General features: G+C 39.0%; 1 protein-coding gene across 2 annotated transcripts in view; it reads left to right on the forward strand.

Moving 5' to 3' along the window:
- Positions 1-26,055, forward strand: part of KIAA1671 (KIAA1671 ortholog) — a 261,817-nt gene that overhangs the window by 80,055 nt on the left and 155,707 nt on the right. For both annotated transcript variants that reach the window (XM_075830747.1, XM_075830756.1), the window contains exons 3-4: positions 2,024-2,117; positions 9,436-12,291. In XM_075830747.1, coding sequence (XP_075686862.1) covers positions 2,024-2,117; positions 9,436-12,291 — 2,950 coding nt within the window. The remainder of the gene's footprint in view (positions 1-2,023; positions 2,118-9,435; positions 12,292-26,055) is intronic.

The following is a 26,055-nucleotide window of genomic DNA, read 5'->3' on the forward strand; positions in this document are numbered from 1 at the left end:
AAAAAAAAAACACGTTACTGTTATCTACATTGCAGCGCCGATCTGCTGCAATAGGAGATAGGGGTTGCAAAATCTGGTGACAGAGCCTCTTTAAGAGGAACCATGGAACCTTCGTTAAAAAGATGTGTGGGGTGATCAGTCTTAAAATGTGGTGCTAGTACAAAGTGGTCTAGTAAGTGAACAGAAATATCACCGCATTCTAATTCCTTTATTGCGATGTTCTTGTAGGGGTGGGGCAAATCATTTCACAAAGAATAAGATAAACAACCTTTTCTCAATCATTGACTAAGTAATAAAATAGGAGTAAAAAGTGTAATAAAAATATTAACTGCTTAACAACTTTGTAACATAGATTCACATCTCGTGTAAACACTTGCTACTATGACGTGGATGCCCTCGTTTATGGATGTCACATGAGATTTCGTACACCCGCCGTTGTTCATTTTTTTTCTTACAGGGATTAGAGGTAAAATGTACTTTTATACATTTTATTTCTAATAATGCCAAGAGAAAATAGAAAAATTTATGTCATTCAAATGTTTACGATCGTATGCGGAAATAAAGTCAGGAAATGGGTTTCCCTTTCTGGTAAAGTCATTTTGATATATGACCAGTTCATATTCTGGGTCCTTGAGGTGGGGCTGGTAGAGGCCTTATTTTTTCTTGTTTAAAGAGAACCTTTCACCTCCCCATACATGTGCAGCATGTAATGGGCAGGGTTGCCCAAACCCTGGTGCACTTTAAATTTTTTTTTTCTACCTTCCTCCATTTATTTAGATATCGATGCCGTTCTATTTGGCGCCCGATATTTAAATAACCCCCTGAACTGTCAATGGGGCGTGTACTTGCAAGGGGTCGTGTTACTATGGCTGTGACACTGTCCAATCAGATATGGACAGTGTTACAGCAAGAGCTTTCAAGATCCGTCTTCTGCCGAACTGGCAAAGGGGCGTGTCACTGCTACCGACTGTGTAAGGGCTGGGGAGCGCTTACGCTGTCCGTAGCAGAGACACGCCCCCTTGCCAGTTCGGCAGACAAAGTACAAGACTGATCTCTCGCAAGGGCTGAAGAGATGAGCGTGCATGTGTGCTCTCCTCTCCACAGCTCTTACACTATCCCTAGCAGTGACACGCCCCCTTGCAAGTTCGGCAGAAGACTGATCTTGAAAGCTGAAGAGTGAGAGCGTGTGTGTGTGCGCGCGCAAACTCTCTCTCAGCTCTATCCTCGCTCTTGCTGTAACACCCATTTCCAGTCCGTCTGTCCGTTTTTAATGACCGTTTGACAACCCTTTTGCACCAGTTTTTCATGGCCGTTAAAAAAAACAAAAAAAAAAAAACCTGATGAATTTCAAGTTACATGTTGTTACATCCGTTAAAAACGGATCCATTGACCTCTATGGGGGCCGTCAGGCCGTTAAAATTATTCACGGGCCGTGTGAATACACCCATACACAACATTGTTCTGAAAATGGCCGTGTGATGACCGTTAAAAGAACGTCCGTCACATGGCCGTTTATCACTGTCTTGTGAATAAGGCCTCACACTATGAAATGGTATGGCACATAGCTGTACCACAAACCTAAATAGTGTGCATTTTTCAAATGCGAAATGTGACTGACATTGATCTTCTTGTTATTCCCATTTACGTAACATCTTGTCACTGCTGCTTTTTCCATACAAAAATCCAGTGAAACGCAAAACAGAAAATTGACTAATTTGGCCAAATCTACATGTGCATTGTATAATGACTGTATACATCAGTTTTAGTTTTTTTTTTAATCCACAGCAGGTTCATAATTCATGTGGATTCCAATCTGAAAAACAACAGATTAGCTCCATTGAACTGCGGATTTCTGCTGTGGATTTTCCTGCAAATCCACGGCAGATTTGTTTCTGCAGATACTGACCATGTGAACCTAGTCTAAGATATCAAGTCTTCAGGAATTAAACCAAAATATAGTTTTTATTTTATTTTTTAAATTACAATGTTTTCATTTTCTAATTTATTATTTTGGGTTTTTAAGATTCTTAAATTCCCCTGCAAGATTGGATCTGAAATCTGAAAAACCAAATGAAGAAATTCGAAGTTTTGTGTCTCAAGATTATGCTGCTCAGAAGGTATGAATCGTTAGCCTATATCATTACGTATGTAAATTGTAATACTAGTGTAAACTTCAAATCGTGTTCCAGTAGTTTTCATAACGTTTTATAGATTGGCATTAACTAAGAGAAAGTTGAAGACCTGTCACTAGGTCATATAAGTTGAACCTGTTTACTGACCTGAACAGCGCTGTCTCCCCGATTCCTCAAATGCTTTTTTTTTTTCTTCTTCCTGGATATGATCTGCTTTATCTTCACACCGCAGCGGTTTCTTGTTTTTTTATTTTTGTTTCTTCCTCTCCGCATTTCAAGATAAATCACTTTATTTTTCTGTCAATTTATAGCCATTTAAAGAGACTCTGTCACCACATTATAAGTGCCCTATCTCCTATATAAGGAGATGGGCGCTGTAATGTAGGTGACAGTAATGCTTTTTATTTTAAAAAACGATCTTTTTTTCACAAAGTTAGGAGCGATTTAAGTTTATGCTAATGAGCTTTCTTAATGCCCAAGTGGGCGTACTTTTACTTTCGACCAAGTGGGCGTTGTACAGAGGAGTGCATGACGCTGACCAATCGGCATCATGCACTCCTCTCCATTAATTTACACTGCACTAGCGATATAGATATATCACTATGTGCAGCCTCATACACAAGCCCTAACATTACTACAGTGTCCTGATAATGAATACACATGAAATCCAGCCTGGACGTCATGTGTACTCAGAATCCTGACACTTCTGACTCTTTTTTGTGAGATTCCAGCAAGTGAAACCAAATCTCGTTTAGCTCCGTGATCTCGCGAGATTTCGTATCCGTTGCTGGAATCTCACAAAAAAAAGAGTCAGAAGTGTCAGGATTCTGAGTACACATGACGTCCAGGCTGGATTTCATGTGTATTCATTATCAGGACACTGTAGTAATGTTAGGGTTTGTGTATGAGGCTGCACATAGCGATATATCTATATCGCTAGTGCAGTGTAAATGAATGGAGAGGAGTGCATGATGCCGATTGGTCAGCGTCATGCACTCCTCTGTACAACGGCCACTTGGTCGAAAGTAAAAGTACGCCCACTTGGGCATTAAGAAAGCTCATTAGCACAAACTTAAATCGCTCCTAACTTTGTGAAAAAAGATCGTTTTTTAAAATAAAAAGCATTACTGTCACCTACATTACAGCGCCGATCTCCTTATGTAGGAGACAGGGCACTTATAATGTGGTGACAGAGCCTCTTTAAGGTCTTGTTTTCTGCATGGTACCATTTTTTTAATGGTACCATTTATGGTATCATATGATGTACTGAAAACGGTAAAAAAATTATTTGTGGGATGGAATGGAAAAAAATTTAAAAAAAATAAGGAATTCCTCCATTTTGGGTTTTGCTTCGTGCCTGATAAGTGGAGAGAGGCATTTTTCTCTAATATTACAACGTTTTATATTCGCTTGTGGTATTGATTGATGCAAAGTTTGTGGTAATTTCGTGATTATTTAAGTGTTCTGGTAAAATTTTTACTTTACAAGCCAAACTGCTTGGTCTTGGTGTACATTTATTCATTCTTTCAAGTTCAGCTCATTGAAGAGAACACTTCATGGAGGTCACAGGAATGAAAGTTTCTGCCTGCGAGGCTTGGCAGATATTTTTGGTTGTGGTTAATAAATGCTGTATGAAATGTTCGGTTTGTTTTTTCACGTGGTTTAGTTAAGCCATTTCCTGCTTTCTTTCCCAAGATGATAAGGTTTACAGAAACAATGTGGGTGACGATACACTGAGGATTTCTTTGTTATGAAAATGTTAGGGAGATAGAAATTTTAGCTAGCTTTTGTTAACTGCACATTCCACTCACTGTGTGGAGTTGGCGGATGGCAGCGAGAGTATAAATGAATAGCTGTAAGTGAAGTATTCTCAAAAATAAGAGCATTTTTCACTATTTTTCAGTAGAATAGGAGTTTTCGTGGCAGCGCCGTTGTTTTGGATGAAGATTAGGTGAAAACCGCAAACATTAGTAACAGGAAAAAATACAACCTCCAACATGGTCTTTATTAACACTGAAATAATTAATTTGACAATATTTTATGCAGTTTTTTTTACAGAAGTGCCCATCCTATATCTGGAATTGAGCGTCTGTGTTTTTAATTCGTTACAACCACTCAGGTTCTGTTCACACAAGCCGCATATCTTCCATTATCCAGTTAAGAAAGATCAGTTAAAGGGGTTGTCCTTCTTTTTTTTTTTTCTATTTATTTATAGAATAGGAAATCCTACAGATGTATATTAGACATGTATTTAAAATTCTGCTCACATACCTTTCTTATAACAGTGCCTTTGCCTCAATAAAAATAAATAAATGGTATAGCCCACAGATTAGTCCATAGAATTCATCCATAGGATAACTAAATGGAGTAAGGATGGCAGCAGTCATGTTAACAACATGACAACATCACTTGGAGACGGGCAGTTATTTTCTAGACCATCTAGAGACCGTGAATACAGACAGTGAAGCAGTTGGTCATCGTTATTCCACCATTACTCCTATTCACTTAGCCCGTGGATGTGTCCTCCTACGTTGCCTCAACACATCGTGTATGTGGTGGTTACATGACTGGCGCCATATTTAATCCTATGCTGGTAGCCTGTGGATACATTACACAGGACTAATCTGTGGGCTATACCATTCTTTTGTGACAGGGGCCTCATGCACTATAAGAAATGTATGTAAGCAGAACTTCTAATAGGTGTATATTAGAAAAGTGTATGATTTACGAAGTCCATCTTCTTTTTTTTTTTTTCTATTAGAATAGAATAGCACAATAGAGCATGCTATTCTGGGCAAACAAAAGCAATGGAAACATGAAGGAGTGGACCATTATACCAGTGTGAACAAAGTTTTACTTAGAAGTCTCAATTGTTGTGCTTTAACCCGTTAGTGACCGCCCCATAGTGTTTTTATGGCGGCCACTTACGGGCTTTATTCCGTTGCAGTAGCCTTTTTACGGCGCTGCATCGCATAAGTAAACAGAGTAGTTAGCCATTAAATCTCCCTGCTCTCAGCTGCCAGAGGTAGCTGGGGGGCATCCCTGCTCTAACGGGTGATATCGATGTCCGTATCGAACTCACCCGTTTTAACCCCTCGGATGCGAGTGCCGCGTCTGGTTTTGGAGAGAGGAAGGGTGCTCCCTCTCATCCCACCGGCACCAGCTGATGAGATCGCCGGGTGCCGGTGTCTTCTATGGCAGCCAGGGGGCATAATAAAGGTTCTGCCCAGGTCTGCCTGTAGTGTATGCCTGCTAGGTCATGCTAGAGGCATGGCCTAGCAGATGCCTGTCCGTTTTACACGGACAGGCATAATACACTGCAATATAGAAGTATTGCAGCGTATTATAAATGCAAACGGAGGATCGCATAGTGAAGTCCCCTAGTGGGACTAGTAAAAGAAAAGTTTAATAAAAAGTGTAAAAAAAAACAACAAAAAAAAACGTGGGAAAAAAAACTAAATAAAGTAAAAAAAAGTTACACGTATTTGGTATAGCCGCGTCTGTAACGACCCAAACTATAAAGTTATTACATCATTTAACCTGCACGGTGAACGTCGTAAAAAATATAATAAAAAACAATGCAAAAATTGCGGTTTTCTTTGAATCATGCCGTAAAAAAAATGTGATAAAAAGTGATCAAAAAGTTGCATCTACTCCAAAATAATACCAATAAAAACCACAAGTCCTCCTGCAAAAAAAAAAGCCCACATACAACTGCATCGGTGAAAAAATAAAAAAAAGTTATGGCTTTTCAAATATAGACACAAAAACAAATATTTTTGAAAAAAATGTGTTTTTACGTTGTAAAAGTAGGAAAACATACAAAATCTATACAAATTTGGTATCATTGCAATCGCATTAACCCGCTGAATAAAGTTATTGTGTTATTTATACCACACGGTAAACTACGTAAATTTAGGACGCAATAAGTGTGGAAAAATTGCAGGGTTCTTTTTCTAATCCCCCCCCCCCCCCCCCCCAAAAAAGTTAATAAAAGTTAATCAATAAATTCTATGTACCCCAAAATGGTGCTATTAAAAATTACAACTTGTCCCGCAAAAAAACAAGACCTTATACAGCTATGTCGACGCAAAAATAAAAAAGTTATAGCTCTTTGAATGAGCCGATGGAAAAACGTAAAAAATAGCTTGGTCATTAAGGTCTAAAATAGGCTGGTCATTAACCCGTTTAGTCTTTTTACGTCGGTCACTAACGGGCCTTATTCCGATGCCACAGACTTTTTACGTCGCGGCATCGCAATAAGTAAACAGAGCAGGGAGCTGTCAAATCTCCCTGCTCTCAGCTGCCAGAGGCAGCTGAGGGCTGGGAGCGTCCCTGCTCTGCCGGGTGAGATCGATATTAGGTATCGATCTCACCCGTTTAACCCCTCAGATGCGGTGCTCCATAGCGAGCACCGCATCTGAGCGGTTTTGCAGAGAGGGAGGGAGCTCCCTCTCATCCCACCGACACCTGGTGATAAGGTGTCTGTTTCTCCCATGGCAGCCAGGGGCCTGATAAAGGCCCCCAGGTCTGCCTGTAATGAATGCCTGCTAGATCATGCCGCAGGCATGACCTAGCAGATGCCTGTCCGTTTTAAATGGACAGGCAGTAATACACTGCAATACAAAAGTATTGCAGTGTATTATAATAGCAATCGGAGGATCGTATAGTGAAGTCCCCTAGTGGGACTAGTAAAAAAAAAAGTTAGTTAATAAAAAAAAAAGAAAAACCCACTTTTTCCCCTTACAAACTGCTTTACTATTAAAAAACCAAAATAAAGTTAAAAAGTTGCACATATTTGGTATTGCCGCGTCCGTAACGACCCCTGACTATAAAGCTATTACATTACTTAACCCGCGCGGTGAACGCCGTAAAAAAATTAAATAAAAAAACGACGGAAAAATTGATGTTTTCTGTGAATCCTGACTTTAAAAAAATGTGATTAAAAAGTGATCAAAAAGTCGCATCTACTCCAAAATGGTACCAATAAAAACTACCAGTCTTCCCGCAAAAAAAAAAGCCTTCATACAACTGCATCGGCGAAAAAATTAAAACGTTACGGCTCTTCAAATATGGAGACACAAAAACAAATAATGTTGAAAAAAAAGCGTTTTTACTGTGTAAAAGTAGTAAAACATACAAAAACTATACAAATTTGGTATAGTTGCAATCGTAACAACCCGCTGAATAAACGTATTGTGTTATTTATACCACACGGTAAACGGCGTAGATTTAGGACGCAAAAAAAGAGTTTCCGAAATGTCAGATTTTTTTTCTATCTCCCCCAAAAAAAGTTAATAAAAGTTAATCAATAAATAATATGTACCTCAAAATGGTGCTATTAAAAAATACAACTTGTCCCGCAAAAAACAAGACCTTATACAGCTATGTCGACGCAAAAATAAAAAAGTTATAGCTCTTGGAATGCGACGATGGAAAAACGTAAAAAATAGCATGGTCATTAAGGTCTAAAATAGGCTGGTCATTAAGGGGTTAAAGCGCTAAATATAATGGGCTTTTAGTTTAAGCTAATAAAGGTTATTCTTTGTATAATGAAAAGATACAGAAAGTGTATTAGGAAATTGTACAACCTTTTTTATTATATAAAGAATTACCTTTTTTATCCTCTGTTTTATATTAAAATAAAGTCCCACTTGTATTTGAGAGGAACACTAATACATTATATTTTAGAATAGGACAGAACAGTGAGTAAATACTTAGTTGTCTTATCAGAACAATGCATCCCATCATGACCCATCACCAACTATCAGGTGAAATGTTGCAACATCGTGTGGCGGAGCTAGACCGTGGAAGATAATCCAAATCCTCACCGTTATGGTGATATAACTACGTAGCCAATTACATTGTTGATTTTAGCAACAATATATTTTTATATATTTTTATTAACAAATTCTACCATGCTTCACTTGGTGACGCTATATGAGGCCCATGATTCTATCATTAGATAGAACTGTATCTAAGAGATATATTTAAATATTGTATTACCCTTTTGTACTATTGAATGTAAATGTATACTGAGTTATCTTTATACATTGTACTCTCCACTTGTACTGGATATTCCTTATTAACTTTTATGATGTGGACTTTGCATCAACCTTATTTATACAGACTTATTTAGACTGGTCTTAAAATTAAAAAAAAAACTAAGTGAATCGGTTATGTTGTATATACTGTCTGATCTGCAAGCATTATGTAACAGAACAGTAGAGACTGAGCAGGTTGATTTATAATTATGTGAGAAAAGATTCATTATCTTTGTTTAATTAAATTCTTACGAACTGTGGGATTAGGAGTCCATTGGGTGGCCCTATTTCTCCAATCAAGATCATACTTGGGTTATTCTGTCCACTGAACTGATTTCTATTAACATCAATTGCATAATTATTACAAAGAACAGACCACTAAACCACTAGTGAAAACATCATGAACATCAGTAGGGGTAGCCAGTAATGATGCTTCAATTATACATTTTAATTTTCCCACAGTTGGCAGTTGAGTATATCACTAGCAGGAGAAGTGCTTCTATATAAAGCTGCCGATAGACCCAATATAGTCATTGCTCAAACTATTGTTTGGCTTACCTGAAGATTCCACTATAAGGGTATGTGCACACGACCTATTTTCAGACGTAATTCAGGCGTTTTACGCCTGAAAAGACTGCTCTATTACGTCTGCAAACATCTGCCCATTGCTTGCAATGGGTTTTACGATGTTCTGTTCAGACCAGGTGTAATTGTAAGCGTCGCTGTCAACAGACGACGCGTAAAAATACACCCGCGTCAAAGAAGTGCAGGACACATCCTGGGGACGTTTTTGGAGCCCTTTTTCATTGACTCCATTGAAAAACGGCTCCAATTACGTCCGTAATGAACACCGCGAAAAACGCGAGTACTTGCAAAAACTTCTGAAATTCAGGAGCTGTTTTCGCCTGAAAACAGCTCCGTAATTTCAGATGTAATTTGTTAAGACGTGTGAACATACCTTAAACCTGCCCATACGGCTCCGCCAAACGGGCATGTTATCTACTGTGGAAAGAGAGCTGTAACTGGTGCCAATTTTATTTCCGGGAACAAGATAGAATTAGAAGTCGTGAAATCAAGCTTGTCCAAGCTTTTACCATAGTCGTGAGATTTTTGGTAAATCCGGCAAATAGGAATTGTACTAATTCTGATCATTCTAATTATAATACACAATATAGTGAGAGGGAATAGTATATTGCATGGTTGCACAGTATTCGACTGACCTAATTTAAAAAATAAATAAATATTTTTATTTTTTTCAGGAAAAAAAAGACTGTCAAAATAGTTCATTATTAGAGGAAAAACCATTCAAACCAAGAAGTTCATTCAGAAAAAGTGATGAACCTATACAACTTGAGGGGAGTACAGATATTTCAAAACAAAGAAGAGATTACAGTTATAAAGATAAATTATATGATGCAAAAACTGATGCATCGAAAGAAAAAGATCATTCTACCCAAATGGAGAAAACTGTAAAAGCAACAATTTTTGAGCACAATGTAGAAAGGCACAGTCTTCCTGAGATGTACCACTCAGAAAATCTTATGTCCAGCCAGTCTCCCAGAAGCACTGCTGTGTCTGAACGTCTAAGGGCCAAACACGAATCATCAAGTTGGTTAGAATGGTTCACTGGTGTTGAAGTGCAATCGGTGTCACAAATTCAAAAAGACCTTGAAATATCAGACAGTAAATTTAGTGATATGTCAGTTGGGACGGTTTCTTCTACACAAGTTAGAAATTTACACCAAGAGATGCTTCAAAACCTTAAAGTTGATGAGAATAGGAGAGTAGAGCCAAGGTATGAAGTTGTCCAAGCCATAGGGGAAAAAGTTCTAAGTGAATCTATTGAAATGGCACCTGAAGACAAAGCTGTGACTCTTCGATCTCGACGATCTTTTCACAACAAAGATCGGGAACGTGGCGAGGATGGGGATGAACGTTCAGGGACATGCCTGCAAAGAAGTAAAAGTGAATATCGAAAGAGAAACAATCTGAATAGTCCTCAGGAGAATTCCCAAGGCAAATTCTTTTCTAGAGACACTAACTTTAATTTAGAAAGAAAAAATAGCTTTAGTAAAGATAAAAATGAGTTGGTAAATGCACAATCTGAAAGTCTTTACACAAGAGATAATGTTTTTAGCAGAAAAATTAAAACTTCAACTGATGACACAGATCTTGGTTTTCAAGAGAAATCAAATAGAAAAGACAAACCAGAAAATACATTGGGGAAATATACTTCAGAATATTATAATTTTGGCACTGGTGCAGCAGGTAAGGGAGACATAAAGGCATCTGTCAGAAGTTTCAATCCGCAAACAGACAAGTCGTTTAGTTCTCACAACTTAGTAGAAAAATATTCAGAAAAAAGCATTAAAAGTGTGAAAGAGGACCCAACTATTGCAAATTCAAGTGAAAGGGATGAAATAAATAGTTTAACCCAATTTAATGAGTATAAAAAGCCATCGTCATTTAATCGATTTCATCCTCAAAAAGGATTGTCAACCAAGAACATGATTAATGAGGAGTCAAATGACTTAAGTAACGTCATGTTAAATAGGGAAATTGAGCAAATGAAGAGAGAACTATTCACCCGTCGGTCTTCTAAAGAACTTGATAACTTTTCAAAGAAAGACTGCAAGGAAGAATCTAAAGAAGATAATATGCTTCTAAAAAGCAAAGACTCCTTTCAAGACAGAGAGAAAATGATTGATAACATCTACAGGGCATCTGACCTGGTTAGTTATGAGCGTGATGACATAAAGAAAAAGCCAGCCGAGCTTAAATTCACATCTGAAAAGAAAGACAACATGGATATTATTGTTGCTAAAGACCCATCTCGAGTGGATAAAAAAGCTACGTATTTCGCAGTAACCGGTATGGATGTTAAAAAGCAGAGGAATAATGATGTTGAGAATCATTACAACAGTAATATTAGTTTAAAATCTGAGGATTTTTACATCAAGAATGGGAGAATGGGCATAACCAACTCCAACTCCCACTCCGATTCTTTCACACATGAAGAAAAAACTACAGAGCAACCTATAGGAACCGCACATGCCTCAAAAGAATTGAAAACACACAAAAATGTGCAGGTTCTTCAAGATAATTTAATAGAAAAGCCAGAGAAGGCTTCAGAAAGACGCAGTGTTGATATTGATGCCTTGCTCAGGAGACATAAGCAGAAGTCAAGTGTAGATGATAAATGCCCTTCCTATCTAGATACTGAAATAAAACCTGTGCATAAATCACAATTAATAGAGTCTGAGACCATGCAAGAGTCTAATACCAAAGGATCTCCTCTTAAGCTTGATGAAACCTATAAATCTAAAGTTGTGGACATTGATTCTCTCATGGCTGACTATAATGCCAATCAAAAAAAGGACAGAGAGAAGGCCAGAGAAGATGATCATAATTTGACTAAATGGGAAAGGTCGAGATCTTTCAGGGATAGTGTCTCAAGCGGATCAAGCAGCAAATGGAAAGATCCCTCAATTCGACATTTTACTAATGATGTAGGCTATAAGTATGAGGCTGTTGCATCACAATATTATACTTCACCTCAAGAAACTACCTCTACAAAGAATATTAAGCAAGGTCTGCCAAAAAGTTCTACACTTTTAGATAATTTGAGTATTTTTGCAGAAGGAAGTCATGAGAGAGATCCATATAAAGGAAGGGAGGTTCAAGGCATTCTACCACGTCCAGATAAGAGTCAGACCACAGTGACTTTAGAGTCCTCAGTGAGAACCCTTCACTATAAAGCACAATCAACACAAGCCTTAGGATCAACGACAATTGAAGAAAGCTCGGCTTCACATACACAAGTCAAAGAAATGCTTATAAAAATCAGTGGTGATGATCAAAATGAGAATCTAGTGGTAGAAAACAAACACCAAAGCTCTACACGTAGGGGATCCATTCCAGAGGAAAAGACACAACCACTTTCTGGAGGTAAAAAAGCAGCGAAAGCCAGTGATTTAATCAGCCTTATGTTGGAAAATAAAGAAAAGAGAATGGAATTTCATCGTTCTAGGCAAAGTGTTCCAGTAGAAGTTCCACAAGAGCCAAAATCGCACAGATTAGTGAGCCAGCAAGAATGGACACATCGTGAAAGCAAGGTATAGCAATTTTTTTTTTATAATGCTCGAAGTCTGGTTAATTGTGTCAGTGATTTGTCATGGTGCCTTTCTTCGTGTGTGTGTGTGTGTGTGTGTGTGTGTGTGTGTGTGTGTTGTTTTTTTTTGGGGTTTTTTAAGATAAACTTTCAAAACCAATTCATATTTTGTATGGCACATCTATAGAAGCTGTCCAGTGAATTTTGGTCTTGTAAAATCATTATTATGGATTTAGCACAGGGAATCCATAATATGTAAGCCAAGAAACCTGTTTTGATTCTACTTGCCTAATTGGCAAGTATTTTTGACCTAAAGATTGTGCTAGTAGGATTCCTCCAAAATATATTGTTTTACTTGATTTTTTGGGGTCTCCAGGAGCAAGTTATAGTACTGGCTTTATTGGTTACCTCCTCAACCTGATGACTATACATATCCTCGTTTTTTTGGATAAAGTCCAGAATAGTCATCAGCAAATTTTTATCATTCTGCATTTGCGGTAGCTGAGGAATAGTTTTGCGTATATAAATATAGGTTGGGAATCATAGAATAGTCCTGGGGCGGCTGCAGATGAGGACAACGAGAGGTTGCCGGTTTTCACTGCTCGTGTCTTGTTGATGAGAAAATTTATGCGTGTGATGGGGCAGTGCTAAATTGTCCTCCAATGACCTTTAGGCTTTGTCAGACTGATATTATTCTATATCGGAGAGTTAGGGCTTGTCCACACCTAACTGAATTGCTGGGTATTTTCCGTCCAGAATTGTGGATGGAAAATATGCAGCAGAATACAGTAGCAGCAAAGTGGGTGAGATTTAACAAATCTCATCCACACACTGCGTACAATTTCCGACCAGAAATTCACCTGCGGTGCATCTATTTTTTTGTACCGCAGCATGTCAATTCCTGCTGCAGAAAGTGGACTGAATTGCTGCGATTTTCAGAAGAGTTGTCACCATCTCCCTGCATTGAGAAAAACGCATCAAAATACGCACCAATTTCTGCAGTCAAAAACGCAGGAAATGTTGCGGTTTTTCCGCCGAGGAATGTCTGCTAGTTTTAATGGGTATGGTGCAGAAATTTTCGGAAGCAAAACTGTTGCATGTGGACATGCCCTTAGAGGTCCTAAATGTAGGTGGACTAGCTCTTCTAAGCGAAAAAGAAGAAATATATTACAGAAAGTTCGCTCACCGCGTTTCCAATGCGTTTCCAATGCGTTAGTTGATGCAAGTTGGTACAAATTGAGTTAATCCAGGTGCTTGTAAATACTCCCAATGAAGTCCTGTGTCGACAGCAGGTATACAAGGTAATGGAGGTGAACAATGAAAGATGTATCCAGCACTCGGTATGAAAGTTAAATGGTTTATTCGGTCATTTTAAAACAGAAGGTTTAAAACAAAGATCCCGAGACTACGCAAACATTTTTTGCGTCGATATAGCCATACGAGGGCTTGTTTTTTGCGGGACAAGTTGTAGATTTTCATGACACAATTTATTGTACCATGTAATGTAGTGGGAAAAAAAATTATTTGTGGGGGGGAATGGTAAAAATGCGATTCCACCATATTTTTGGGGGTTTTGTTTTTACACTGTTTACCGTGTGGTGAAAATGATACGTTGCCTTTACTCTGCAGCTCAATACGATTACAGCGATACCAAATAAATAAATATATATATATATATATATATATATATATATATATATATATATTTATTGTGACAACTTGGGGCCCACTTTAGCTCACAGGATCGCCATCTCCAGGGTGAGATGGTTGGCACACATATAGAAAGTTCACTCCAACTCCTTGAATAAAGGTTTAAATCAGCCGCAGCTAGCTTTGTCTTCAACACAGCAAGCGGTGTTACAACAAAAAAAAAAAACCACATAAAATAAACCCTAGGCCGTCGGACCTCTAACACATTCAGTGTCCCTCACTACGAGACACTGAGCCTTGTGCCCAGCACCTCAAAACATAGGCAGCTTTACCTTACACATTGGTGACTCTCACAGGCTAGCATGCCTGTCTTCCCCAGACTGAGAGCCCTGTGTGAACAGCACACACCTCAATTAAAGAGCCACCTCAGGTGAGGCCTACCTAGGCTCATCAGACAGCCCAAGGCATGGACTGTCTGTGTGGAGTGGAAGCCCGTCCTTCACACTCCAGCAAACCAGGCCCTATTCCCGGCTTTACACCCAAGCAACAATAGAGAAAAACCCTTTCTGCTGTACATGCTCCCTGGTTGCTTAAAAACCTGACAGTTTCTGCACTGTCCAGTAGCTGCACTACTACTACTATATATATATATATATATATATATATATATATATATATATATATATATATACATTACAGCGTTGGGTCCAGAATTATTTGGACAGTGACACAAGTTTTGGCACTTGAGCGGTTTACCAAAACATATTGAATATACAGTTATATAATCAATATGGGCTTAAAGTGCAGACTCTCCGCTTTAATTTGACGGTATTCACATCCTAATTTGAGGAAGGGTTTAGGAATTACAGCTCTTTAATATGTAGCTGCCTCTTTTTAAAGAGACAAAAAGTAATTGGACAATTCTCTCAAAAGCTATTTAATGAGCTGCGTGGGCTATATGGAGTTATTCCAGGTGTGGCATTTGGAAGCTGTTGCTGTGAACCCACAACATGAGGTCAAAGGAGCTCTCAATGCAAGTGAAACACACCATCGTTAGGCTGGAGAAATCCATCACAGAGATAGCACAAATGTTAGGAGTGGCCAAATCAACAGTTTGGTACATTCTTGAAAAAAAAAGAGTGCACAGGTGATCTCGTGAACTCCAAAAGGCCTGGACGTCCACGGAAAACAACAGCTGTGGATGATCGCAGAATCCTTTCAATGGTGAAGAAAAACCCCTTCACAACATCTACCCAAGTGACGAACACTCTCCTGGTATATCCGTATCTAACTCTACCATAAAGAGAAGACTTCATGAGAGCAAATACAGAGGGTTTACCACAAGGTGCAAACCATTAGTCCGCCTAAAAAATATTCCAGATTAGACTTTGCCAAGCAACATGTAAAGAAGCCAGCCCAGTTCTGGAACTGCATTCTTTGGACAGATGAAACTAAGATCAACCTGTACCAGAACGATGGGAGGAAGAAAGTATGGAGAAGGCTTGGAACGGCTCATGATCCAAAGCACACCACATCCTCTGTAAAACATGGTGGAGGCAGTGTGGTGGCATGGACATGCATGGCTGCCAAAGGCACTGGGTCACTAATGTTTATTGATGATGTGACTGAAGACAGAAGCAGCCGGATGAATTCGGAGGTGTTAAGGGATATACTTTCTGCTCCAAGTAAACCAAATGCAGCAAAGTTGATTGGACGTCGCTTCACAGTACAGATGGACAATGACCCAAAACATACTGCGAAAGGAAAGCCAGGAGGTTTTTTAAGGCAAAGAAGTGGAATATTCTGCAATGGCCAAGTCAATCACCAGATCTCAACTTGATCGAGCATGCATTTCACGTGCTTAACACAAAAAATAAGGCAGAAAGACCCTTAAACAAGCAACAACTGAAGACAGCTGCAGTAATGTCCTGGCAAAGCAATCTGTCCAATTACTTTTGAGCCCCTGAAGTGAGGAGGCCGTGTAGAAAAATGGTTGCAATTCCCAAACATTTCACAGGATATTTTTGTTCAACCCCTTCAATTAAACCTGAAAGTCTAAACTTCAATTGCATCTTCATTTCAAATCCAATGTGGTGGCATGCACACCCTAAATCATGAAGATTGTGTTACTGTCAAAATAATTCTGGGCTATATATACATATTTTATGTTTTACTACTTTTACAGGGAGACCTTAACTTTTTTTTTTTTTGGGGTTAACCCCTTAAGGACGCAGCCTAGTTTGGGCCTAAAGGCCTCAGAGCCCATTTTTCAAATCTGACATATTTCACTTTGTGTGGTAATAACGTCGGAATGCTAAAACCAATTCTAGTGATTCTGAGATTGTTTTCTCGTGACACATTGGGCTTTATGTTCGTGGTAAAATTTGGACGATATATTCAGAGTTTATTGGTGAAAAATTGCAAAATTTTGAGAATTTGTAAAAAATAGCATTTTTCAGAATTTAAATGCATCTGCTTGTAAAACTGATGGTTATACCACCCAAAATAGTTCACATTTCCCATATGTCTACTTTAGATTGACATAGTTTTTTGAACATTCTTTTATTGTTCTTGGACGTTACAAGGCTTAGAACATAAACAGCAATTTCTCATATTTTGAATAACATTTCAAAAGCCTTTTTTTTAAGGTACCTGTTTGGTAGCTTTGAACGGCCTATGTATTAGAAACCCCCATAAAACACCCCATTTTAAAAACTTGACCCCTCAAAGTATTCAAAACCACATTTAGAAAGTTTATTTTATTTAACCCTTTAGGCATTTCACAGGAATTAAAGCAAAGTAGAGGTGAAATTTGTAAATTTCATTTTTCTTGCTGAATTTCAATTGTATTAATTCTTTTTCTGTAACACAGAAGGTTTTACCAGAGAAACACTACTAAATATGTATTGTCCAGATTCTGCAATTTTTAGAAATGTCCCACATATCTCTAGTGCGCTCGTAGAACTAAAACACACAAGCCCCAGAAGCAAAGAATGACCTAGTACATTTTGAGGCCTCTTTTTTATTAGAATATATTTTAGGCAGCATACCAGGTTAGAAGAGGTGTCGAGGTGCCAAAACCTAGGAATCCCCCAAAAGTGACCCCATTTCGGAAACTACACCCCTCAAGGAATTAATTTATGGTTGTTACCATTTTGACCCCACAGTTTTTACACGGCACGTATTTGAATTGGGCTGTGAAATTAAAAAAATTTCATTTTTTCCATAAAAATTTCTTATTTTCACAGGAAACAAAATACCCCATTTTGTTGCCCAATTTGTCCTGAGTACGGCAATACCCCATTTGTGGTGATAAACTGCCGTTTTGGCCCGTGGGAGGGCTCAGAAGTAAAGGAGCGCTATGTGTTTGTTGGAGTCCAGATTTTGCTGGATTGGTTTTCGGGTGCCATGTCGCATTTGCAAAGCCCCAGAGATATCAAAGCAATGGAAACCCAACAGAAGTGACCCCATTTTGGAAACTACACCCCTCAAGGAATTCATTTATGGGTGTTGTGACCATATAGACCCCACAGTGTTTTCACAGAATTTATTTGAATTGGGCTGGGAATTAAAACAAAATAAATTTTTTCCAATAAGATGAAGTTTTAGCAGAATTTTTTTTATTTTCACAAGAAATAAAATACCCCATTGTGTTGCCCAATGTCCTGAGTGCGGCAATACCCCATTTGTGGTGATAAACTGCCGTTCGGGCACATGGGAGGGCTCAGAAGGAAAGGATGACCATTTGGCCTACTGGGGATTTTCTGGTGCGAAGTCATGTATGCAGAAGCCCCTGAGGTACCAGTACAGTTGAAACCCCCAAGAAGTGACCCCATTTTAAAAACTACTCCCTTAAGGCATTCATCTAGAGGTGTAGTGAGCATTTTGACCGGAGACATACACACCATAAACTGTAATGTGGGTTCTCACGGGTATGGCAATACCCTCAATGTGGCTGTTATCAGCTGCCTGGGCACGCAGCAGGGCTCAGAAGGGAAAGATGAGGGGGGATAAGCTGTGCAGAGTGCATCAGGGTAAGTAAAACTGTGGTAGATTAAAAATCAAGGGATGTATAATACATTTTAAAACACTCTTTCATACAGAGCCTTAGTTTTACGGGACACGTGTCACATTGATATATTGTGTCCTCCCTTCTCCCCCTCTTATAGCAGACTTCGCACCTCTTTTGACTTTTTCCCTTCTTACCAGTTTCGGGAAATTCGCCTGGAAAGTGTTGCCCTGGTACGATGTGTATGGCCTCGCTTCCAGAAGTACTGGCTGCCCCCCCCCCTTCTTGGTCCCTAAAGAATAGGTTCTTGATAACCAGCTCTTGAAATTCCAGGAAAGTTCCCGTCTGGCCTGTACATCGACGTAGCGCGTATACATTGTACAATGCCATCTGTATGATGTGTGCGGCCAGCTTCTTATATCACACCGCATGGCGCTGTAGGGCTTCAAGACTTGATCTGACAAGTCGACCACTCATATGTACCGATTGTAGTCCAGGATGCAGTCTGGTTTGGGGGTCTCTGTACTGGTACCTCGTACAGGTACATGGGTACTGGTGTGGCCATGTATTGTCAATACAAGGACATCTCTCTTGTACTTGACACACAATATGTTGCTGCTAGAATGTGCCCTGCTCTGTTTGCCCAAGCAGAGTCTTAGGGAGGCCTATCAGATTTTTTTTCTAGCAGTTCCGCATGCCGCAGTACTTCTGGAAGCGAGGCAGTTGAAGAGTGGGACGCTGGTATATAAATGATCCAGGTAGAGGTGATAACCCTGGTCCAGCAGTGGGTGCATCAGATCCCACACAATGTTTGCATTAAAGGGGTTGTCCCAAGTTGATAAATGGTGCTAGTTAGCTCCCCCATGTAAAAATAAGAAGAATTCTAATTACCTGTCCGTCGTCCAGCGATGTCGTTTTCTTGATATCGTTGATTGAAGTTGCGGTCGGTCCCTCTTTGTATCCTGCTCGTTGCCTAGGTTCCCGGCCACCGCTATTTACCTTTAGCGGTGGCCGCGCATGCGTAATGACATCCTCTGCGTCCGGAGCAGAGGATGTCATTTACTCATGAACGCGCATCTCGGCGCATCTCGGCGCATGCGCAGGAGATGCAAGGAGATGAAGTGGAAGGCACCCGTCGCGAGAAGTCTGCGCTCCGCTAAAGGTAAGTGTGTGTGTGTGTGTGTCTGTGTTTGTGTATATATGGGTGTGTTTGTGTATATGTGTGTGTGTTTATGTGTGAGTGTATATATGGGTGTATTTGTGTGTATATGTTTGTGTATATTTTTGTGTTTGTGTATATTTGTGTGTGTATATATGGGTGTGTTTGTGTATATGTTTGTGTGTGTGTGTGTGTGTTTTTGTATATGTGTGGGTTTGTGTATGTGTTTGTGTATATATGGGTGTGTTTGTGTACATATGTTTGTGTGTATATGTTTGTGTGTATATGTGTGTGTGCTTTTTTGGTGTGTTTATGTGTGTGTGTTTGTGTATATATGGGTGTGTTTGTGTATATGTGTGTGTGTGTATATATGGGTGTGTTTGTGTATATATGTATATGTTTGTGTATATGTGGGTTTGTTTGTGTACATGTGTTTGTGTATATGTTTGTGTGTATATGTGTGTTTGTGTATATGTTTGTGTGTGTGTGTTTATGTGTGTGTGTGTGTGTGTGTTTGTGTATGTGGGTGTGTTTGTGCATATGTTTGTGTGTATATGTTTGTGTGTTTTTGTATATGTATATGTGTGTGTATATGTGTGTGTTTGTATATATATGGGTGTGTTTGTGCATATGTGTATATGTATGCATATGTGTGTGTGTATATGTGTTTGTGTATATATGGGTGTGTTTGTGCATATGTGTATAGGTTTGTGTGTATATGTTTGTGTGTGTTTTTGTATACGTGTGTGTTTGTGTATATGTGTGTGTGTGTGTGTGTGTTTGTGTATATATGTGTGTGTGTGTATATATGGGTGTGTTTGTGTACATGTGTGTGTGTGTATATGTGTGTGTGTATATGTGTTTATGTGTGTGTTTGTGTAATATATGGGTGTGTGTTTATATGTGTTTGTGTATATGTTTGTGTGTGGTTGTTTGTGTGTGTGTAGGTGAGTATAAGTATCGGTATTGTTCACATTGCTAACTTTTTTTTAATGTTGTTGCAGATTTTGATGTACCGATTGGACTACGTCTTTCGATTCGTTGGACTACTGCGTAGATCTACGTTTTTTCACATTTTAATAAAATGGTTAACGAGGGTTTTGTTGGGGATTTCTTATTTCAATAAAAAAAAATTGTCTTTGTGTTTTTTTTTCAAACTTTATTAGTGCCTAGATAATGGCAGTTGGCTGATTGACAGCGTCCATTATTAAGGCGGTACTTGGTGTTAGCCGGTGCAGAGGCTAGCACTAACCACCCATTATTACCCCGGTACCCACCACCACCAGGGGTGCCGGGAAGAGCTTGGTACGATCCAGTACCCGACCATCTGTTGTGATGGTCGGGTACTGGGGCGGCCGTAGGCTGGTATTATGAGGCTGGGAAGGGCCAAAAACTGTGGACCTTCCCACCCTTGTAATGCTAGGCTGCTGCTGCTGTGTTGTATCGGGTTGGTTATAAAAATGGGGGGGACCCCCACGTCGTTTTTTTGTAAAATTTAACAATAGACGGGTCCCCCACATTTTTAATAACCAGCCATATACAAGGCCGCAGCAGCCTGGCATTACACGGGTGGGAGGGGCCACTGGTTTAGTACATTCCCAGGCTAATAACACTGTGTTGTATGTGGCTGGTTATGATAAATTGGGTGGAACCCCATGTCTTTTTAATAAAAATAATAAATAAATAATAAAAAAAAATGACGTGGGGTCCCCCCCATTTTTATAACCAGCCAGATACAACACAGCAGCAGCAGCCTAGCATTACAAGGGTGGGAAGGTCCACTGTTTTTGGCCCTTCCCAGCCTCATAATACCAGCCTGCGGCCGCCCCAGTACCCGACCATCACAACAGATGGTCGGGTACTGGATCGTACCCAGCTCTTCCCGGCACCCCTGGTGGTGGTGGGTACCGGGGTAATAATGGTGTTTAGTGTTAGCCTCTGTACCGGCTAACACTAAGCCTCCCCTTAGTAATGGACCTTGTCACTCAGACAGCGGCCATTACTAAAGTGATAGTAATAAAACTTGAAAAGAAAAGACAAAGATATAGATAAAATATTTTATTGAAATAAAGCACCCCCAACACAACCCTCATTAACCATTTTATTGATGAAAAAAAAAGCATCATCTAAGTAGTCCTCGAAACCGACGTAGTCCAAACACCAAACCTGTAAAAAATCAAAAATATAAAAAAAAAAATGAAATAAAACATGTCGTAGGCTTACTTTCACTTTCATGTGTGATACTGACTGTTATACCATGTATAGAAGCCTGCGGCAAAGTTGGCTTAGATACAGGGTGCCAGCAGACAGTATCATACATGGCCATACAGACATATATACAAACAAACATACATACATGCAAACATACATGCACGTATACACATACAAACATGACAACATACATACATGAAAACATACATACAAACATACCTACATGAAAACACATACATGAAAACATACACACATACAAACATAACAACATACATACATACATGAAAACATACATACATGCAAACATACATGCACATATACACATACAAACATGACAACATACATACATGAAAACACATACATGAAAACACAAACATGACAACATACATACAAGAAAACATACATACAAGAAAACATACATACATGAAAACATACATACATGAAAACATACATACATGAAAACATACATACATGCAAACATACATGCACATATACACATACATGCACATACATGCACATACAAACATACATACAAGCACACATACATACAAGCAAACATACATACAAGCAAACATACAAGCAAACATACATACATGCAAACATACATACATGCAAGCAAGCAAGCATACATACATACATACAAGCAAACATACATGCACATATACACATACATGCACATATACACATGCAAACATACATACATACATACAAGCAAACATACGTATATGCAAACATACATACATGCAAACATACATACAAGCAAACATACATACAAGCAAACATACATATATGCAAACATACATACATGCAAACATACATACATACATACATGCAAACATACATACAAGCAAACATACATACAAGCAAACATACATACAAGCAAACATACATACAAGCAAACATACATATATGCAAACATACATACATGCAAACATACATACATACCTACAAGCAAACATACATACAAGCAAACATACATACAAGCAAACATACATACAAGCAAACATACATACAAGCAAACATACATACAAGCAAACATACAAGCAAACATACATACATGCAAACATACATATATACATACAAGCAAGCATACATACATACAAGCAAGCATACATACATACATACAAGCAAACATACATACAAGCAAAAATACATGCACATATACACATACATGCACATATACACATACAAATATGCAAACATACATACAAGCAAACATACATACATGAAAACATACATACATGCAAACATACATGCACATATACACATACATGCACATATACACATACAAACATGACAACATACATACAAGAAAACATATACATACATACATAACAACATACATACAAAAATAAACTCACCTAAGACGTTCCCACGAAGAGCTGAACGGTCCCGTCACTTTTCTTCTCCCATTCACAATAACAGAGCGGTGGGCGCAGATGAAGTAATCACGTGGGCCTGATATGATTACGTCATCTGCGCCACAACGCATTGTTACTATGAATGCGAGCGGCGCCAAGAAGAAGGAAGATGGCAAGTGACGGGACCGTTCAGAGCGCCGTTAGAACGTCTTAGGTGATTATTATTTTATATATTTTTAGTTGTTCGCCGGGTGCTGATGCAGCACCGATGCAGCGGGTACAAAAATGTAGTGACAGGGTGGGGGAGGGAAAAGTGGCTTGCCGAAACGGGGTGAATGTAGTGTAGTGTAGGGTTCATGACATTCACGGTAAGTTCGTCTCAATCGGGCTTACCATGCCCGCTTGAGACGAACATTCTCCCGATGTTGCTAGAACTACAGTATCTAGCAACATCGGGAGCGCGCACACTGCAGAGCGGAGCGGCTTGATTGACATCGAGCCGCTCACGCCCCTTTTTAGAAAAGATAACCAGCACTTGCTGAGTTATCAAGTGTAAAAAAAAGGCACTTAGGAAATGAATTTTAAATTTTTTTTAACACCAAATGTTTTAAAATTCATTTCCTGCTTAGAATGTATAAAAAAAAAAATTTGAGTCAACTTGGGACAACCCCTTTAACTCCCAGTAAGGGGGGGGGGGGCATTCTGGGGGCTGAATACTGGTGTCCTTTCCTTCATATATCCTAAATTTGTAGGTATACCCTGATGCACCCTCGCACAGCTTATACATCTTCACGCCATACCTTGCCCTCTTACCCCACAGGTACTTGCGGAATTGAAGCCTCCCGTTAAAATGTACCAAGGACTCCTCAATAGAAATACACTTCTCAGGGGTGAATGCTTGGGAAAACCGGGCACTGAAACGGTCTCATAGGGGTCTCCGTTTATACAAACGGTCAAAACTGGGGTCATCTCGGGGTGGGCACGGCTCTTTATCAGTATAATGTAAGAAGCAAAGTATTGCCTAATTTATTTATTTTTTTAGGTTCCAGTTCAGTTCTGAAGTTGCTTTGAGGGGCCTATATATTAGAAAACCCTATGAAACACCCCATTTTAGAAACTATACCCCTCAAAGTATTCACAACAGCATTTAGAAAGTTTATAAACCCTTTTGGTGTTTCACAGGAATTTGGAGCAATGTAGAGGTGAAATTTACATATTTATTTTATTTTTGTCAAATCCTTTTTATACCATTTTTTTTTAATAACAAAAGGTTTTTACCAGAGAAACGCAACTTAATACTTATTGCCAAAATTCTGCAGTAATGGACTGAAGCACCGGCCTCCGAAGCAAAGGAGTACCTAGTGGATTTTGAGGCCTCCTTTTTATTAGGCACCATGTCCGGTTTGAAGAGGTCTTGTGGTGCCAAAACAGTGGAACCCCCCCCCCCCCCCAAGTGACCCCATTTTGGAAACTAGACACGTTGAGGAATTCATTGTAGTTTTCATGGGGTGCATGCAGCTTTTTGATCAGTTTTTATTCTATTTTTAATTGGCGTGGTGACTAAAAAACAGCAATTCTACTATTTGTTTTTTTCTTTTTTTTTTTTTTTTTTTTTTTTTTACAGCGTTCACCGTGCGCTATAAATGACATATTCACTTTATTCTGCGGGGCGATACGATTACGGCGATACCATATGTTTAAAGTTTGTTTTATGTCTTATGGCATTTGCACAATAAAATACTTTTTGTAAAAAATAATTTACTTTTTGTGTTACCATATTCTGAGAGCTGGAACTTTTTTATTTTTCCATCAAGAAAGTCGTGCGAGGACTTATTTTTTGCATAACGAACTGTAGTTTCGATCAGCACAATTTTTAGGTACATTCTAATTTTTGATCTCTTTTTATTCCATTTTTTGGGAGGTGAAGTGACCAAACAATTGTCATTCTGGTACGGTTTTTTATTTTACGGCGTTCACTGCGCTGGATAAATAATGAAATAATTTTGTAGTTCAGGCCGTTACGGACGCGACGATACCAATTATGTACAGTTTGTTTATATATTTTTATTAATAATAAAGAACTGATAAGGGAAAAGGGGGATTTTTACTGTTACTTTTAAAACTTTTATTTTCTTATTTTTACACATCTTTTTTTTTTTACTTTATTACTTTGTCCCACTAGGGGACTTGAGGGCAAGAGGCCCTGATCGCAATTCTAATACACTGCTCTACATGCGTAGTGCAGTGTATTAGAGCTGTCAGCTACTCACTGACAGCAAGCATAGTGGGTCCTGACTTTGTCAGGACCCACTAGGCTATCGTCGATGGCATAGCCGGACGCCATTGTTAGGTGTCCGGTTGCCATAGTCACCATTGCCGGCCGCTAACGTGTAGCAGGCCGGCGATGGTAGCTTAACCCCTAAACAGCCGCGATCGCTATTGAACGCGGCTTTTAAGGGGTTAATCAGCGGGGACACATCGATTGGTCCCCGCTATAGGAGCTGCGGAAACCGCTGTACTAGACAGGAGCTGTCACAGCTCCTGTATGTGTCGCGAAGACGGCCCAAATGGCCGTTACTCCCGCGACGTATTATTCCATCACTGAGCGTGAACGGGGCGGTCAGCATGACGGAATAGTATGTCGCTGAGCGTTAAGGGGTTAAGGACACAACCTGTTTTGGCATAATGGACCACAACATTTTTTTCTAATCTAACATGTCGCTTTATATGATAATAACTTTGGAATTCTTTTATTTTTTCAAGCGATTTATGAGATTGTTTTCTCCTGATACATTGTACTTTAAGTTAGTGGTAAAATTTGGTCCATACATTCCGTGTTTATTTATGAAAAATACCAAATTTCGCGAAAATTTGCAAAATTAGCATTTTTCTAAATTTGAATGTATCTACTTGTAAAACAGATAGTAATACCATAAAAAATAAATCACCCCATTTTAAAAACTGCACCCTTCAAAGTATTCAAAACCGTATTTAGTACGTTTCTTAACCCTTTTGGTCTTTCACAGGAATTAAAACAAAGTGGAGGTGAAATGTACAAATTTTAACGTTTTTTTTTTGCAGAAAATCTTTTTATCTTTTTTTTTTTTTTTTTTTTACAGAAGGTTTTAACAGAGAAACGCAACTCCGTATTTGTTGCACAGATCCTGCAGTTTTTAGAAATGTCCCACATGTGGCCCAGGTATGCTACTGGCCTCAGAAGCAAAGTTTTATTAGAATATATTTGAGGCACCATATCCGTTTTGAAGAGGGTTTGTGGTGCCAAACCCCCTCCCCCCCCCCAAAAAAAAAGATGCCATTTGGCAATCTTTATCAAGGGGTATAGTGAGCATTTTAACCCCACTGTTTTTTTTTGTTTTT

This window comes from Rhinoderma darwinii, chromosome 1 (assembly GCF_050947455.1).
Source record: "Rhinoderma darwinii isolate aRhiDar2 chromosome 1, aRhiDar2.hap1, whole genome shotgun sequence".
NCBI classification, from domain to species: domain Eukaryota; kingdom Metazoa; phylum Chordata; class Amphibia; order Anura; family Rhinodermatidae; genus Rhinoderma; species Rhinoderma darwinii.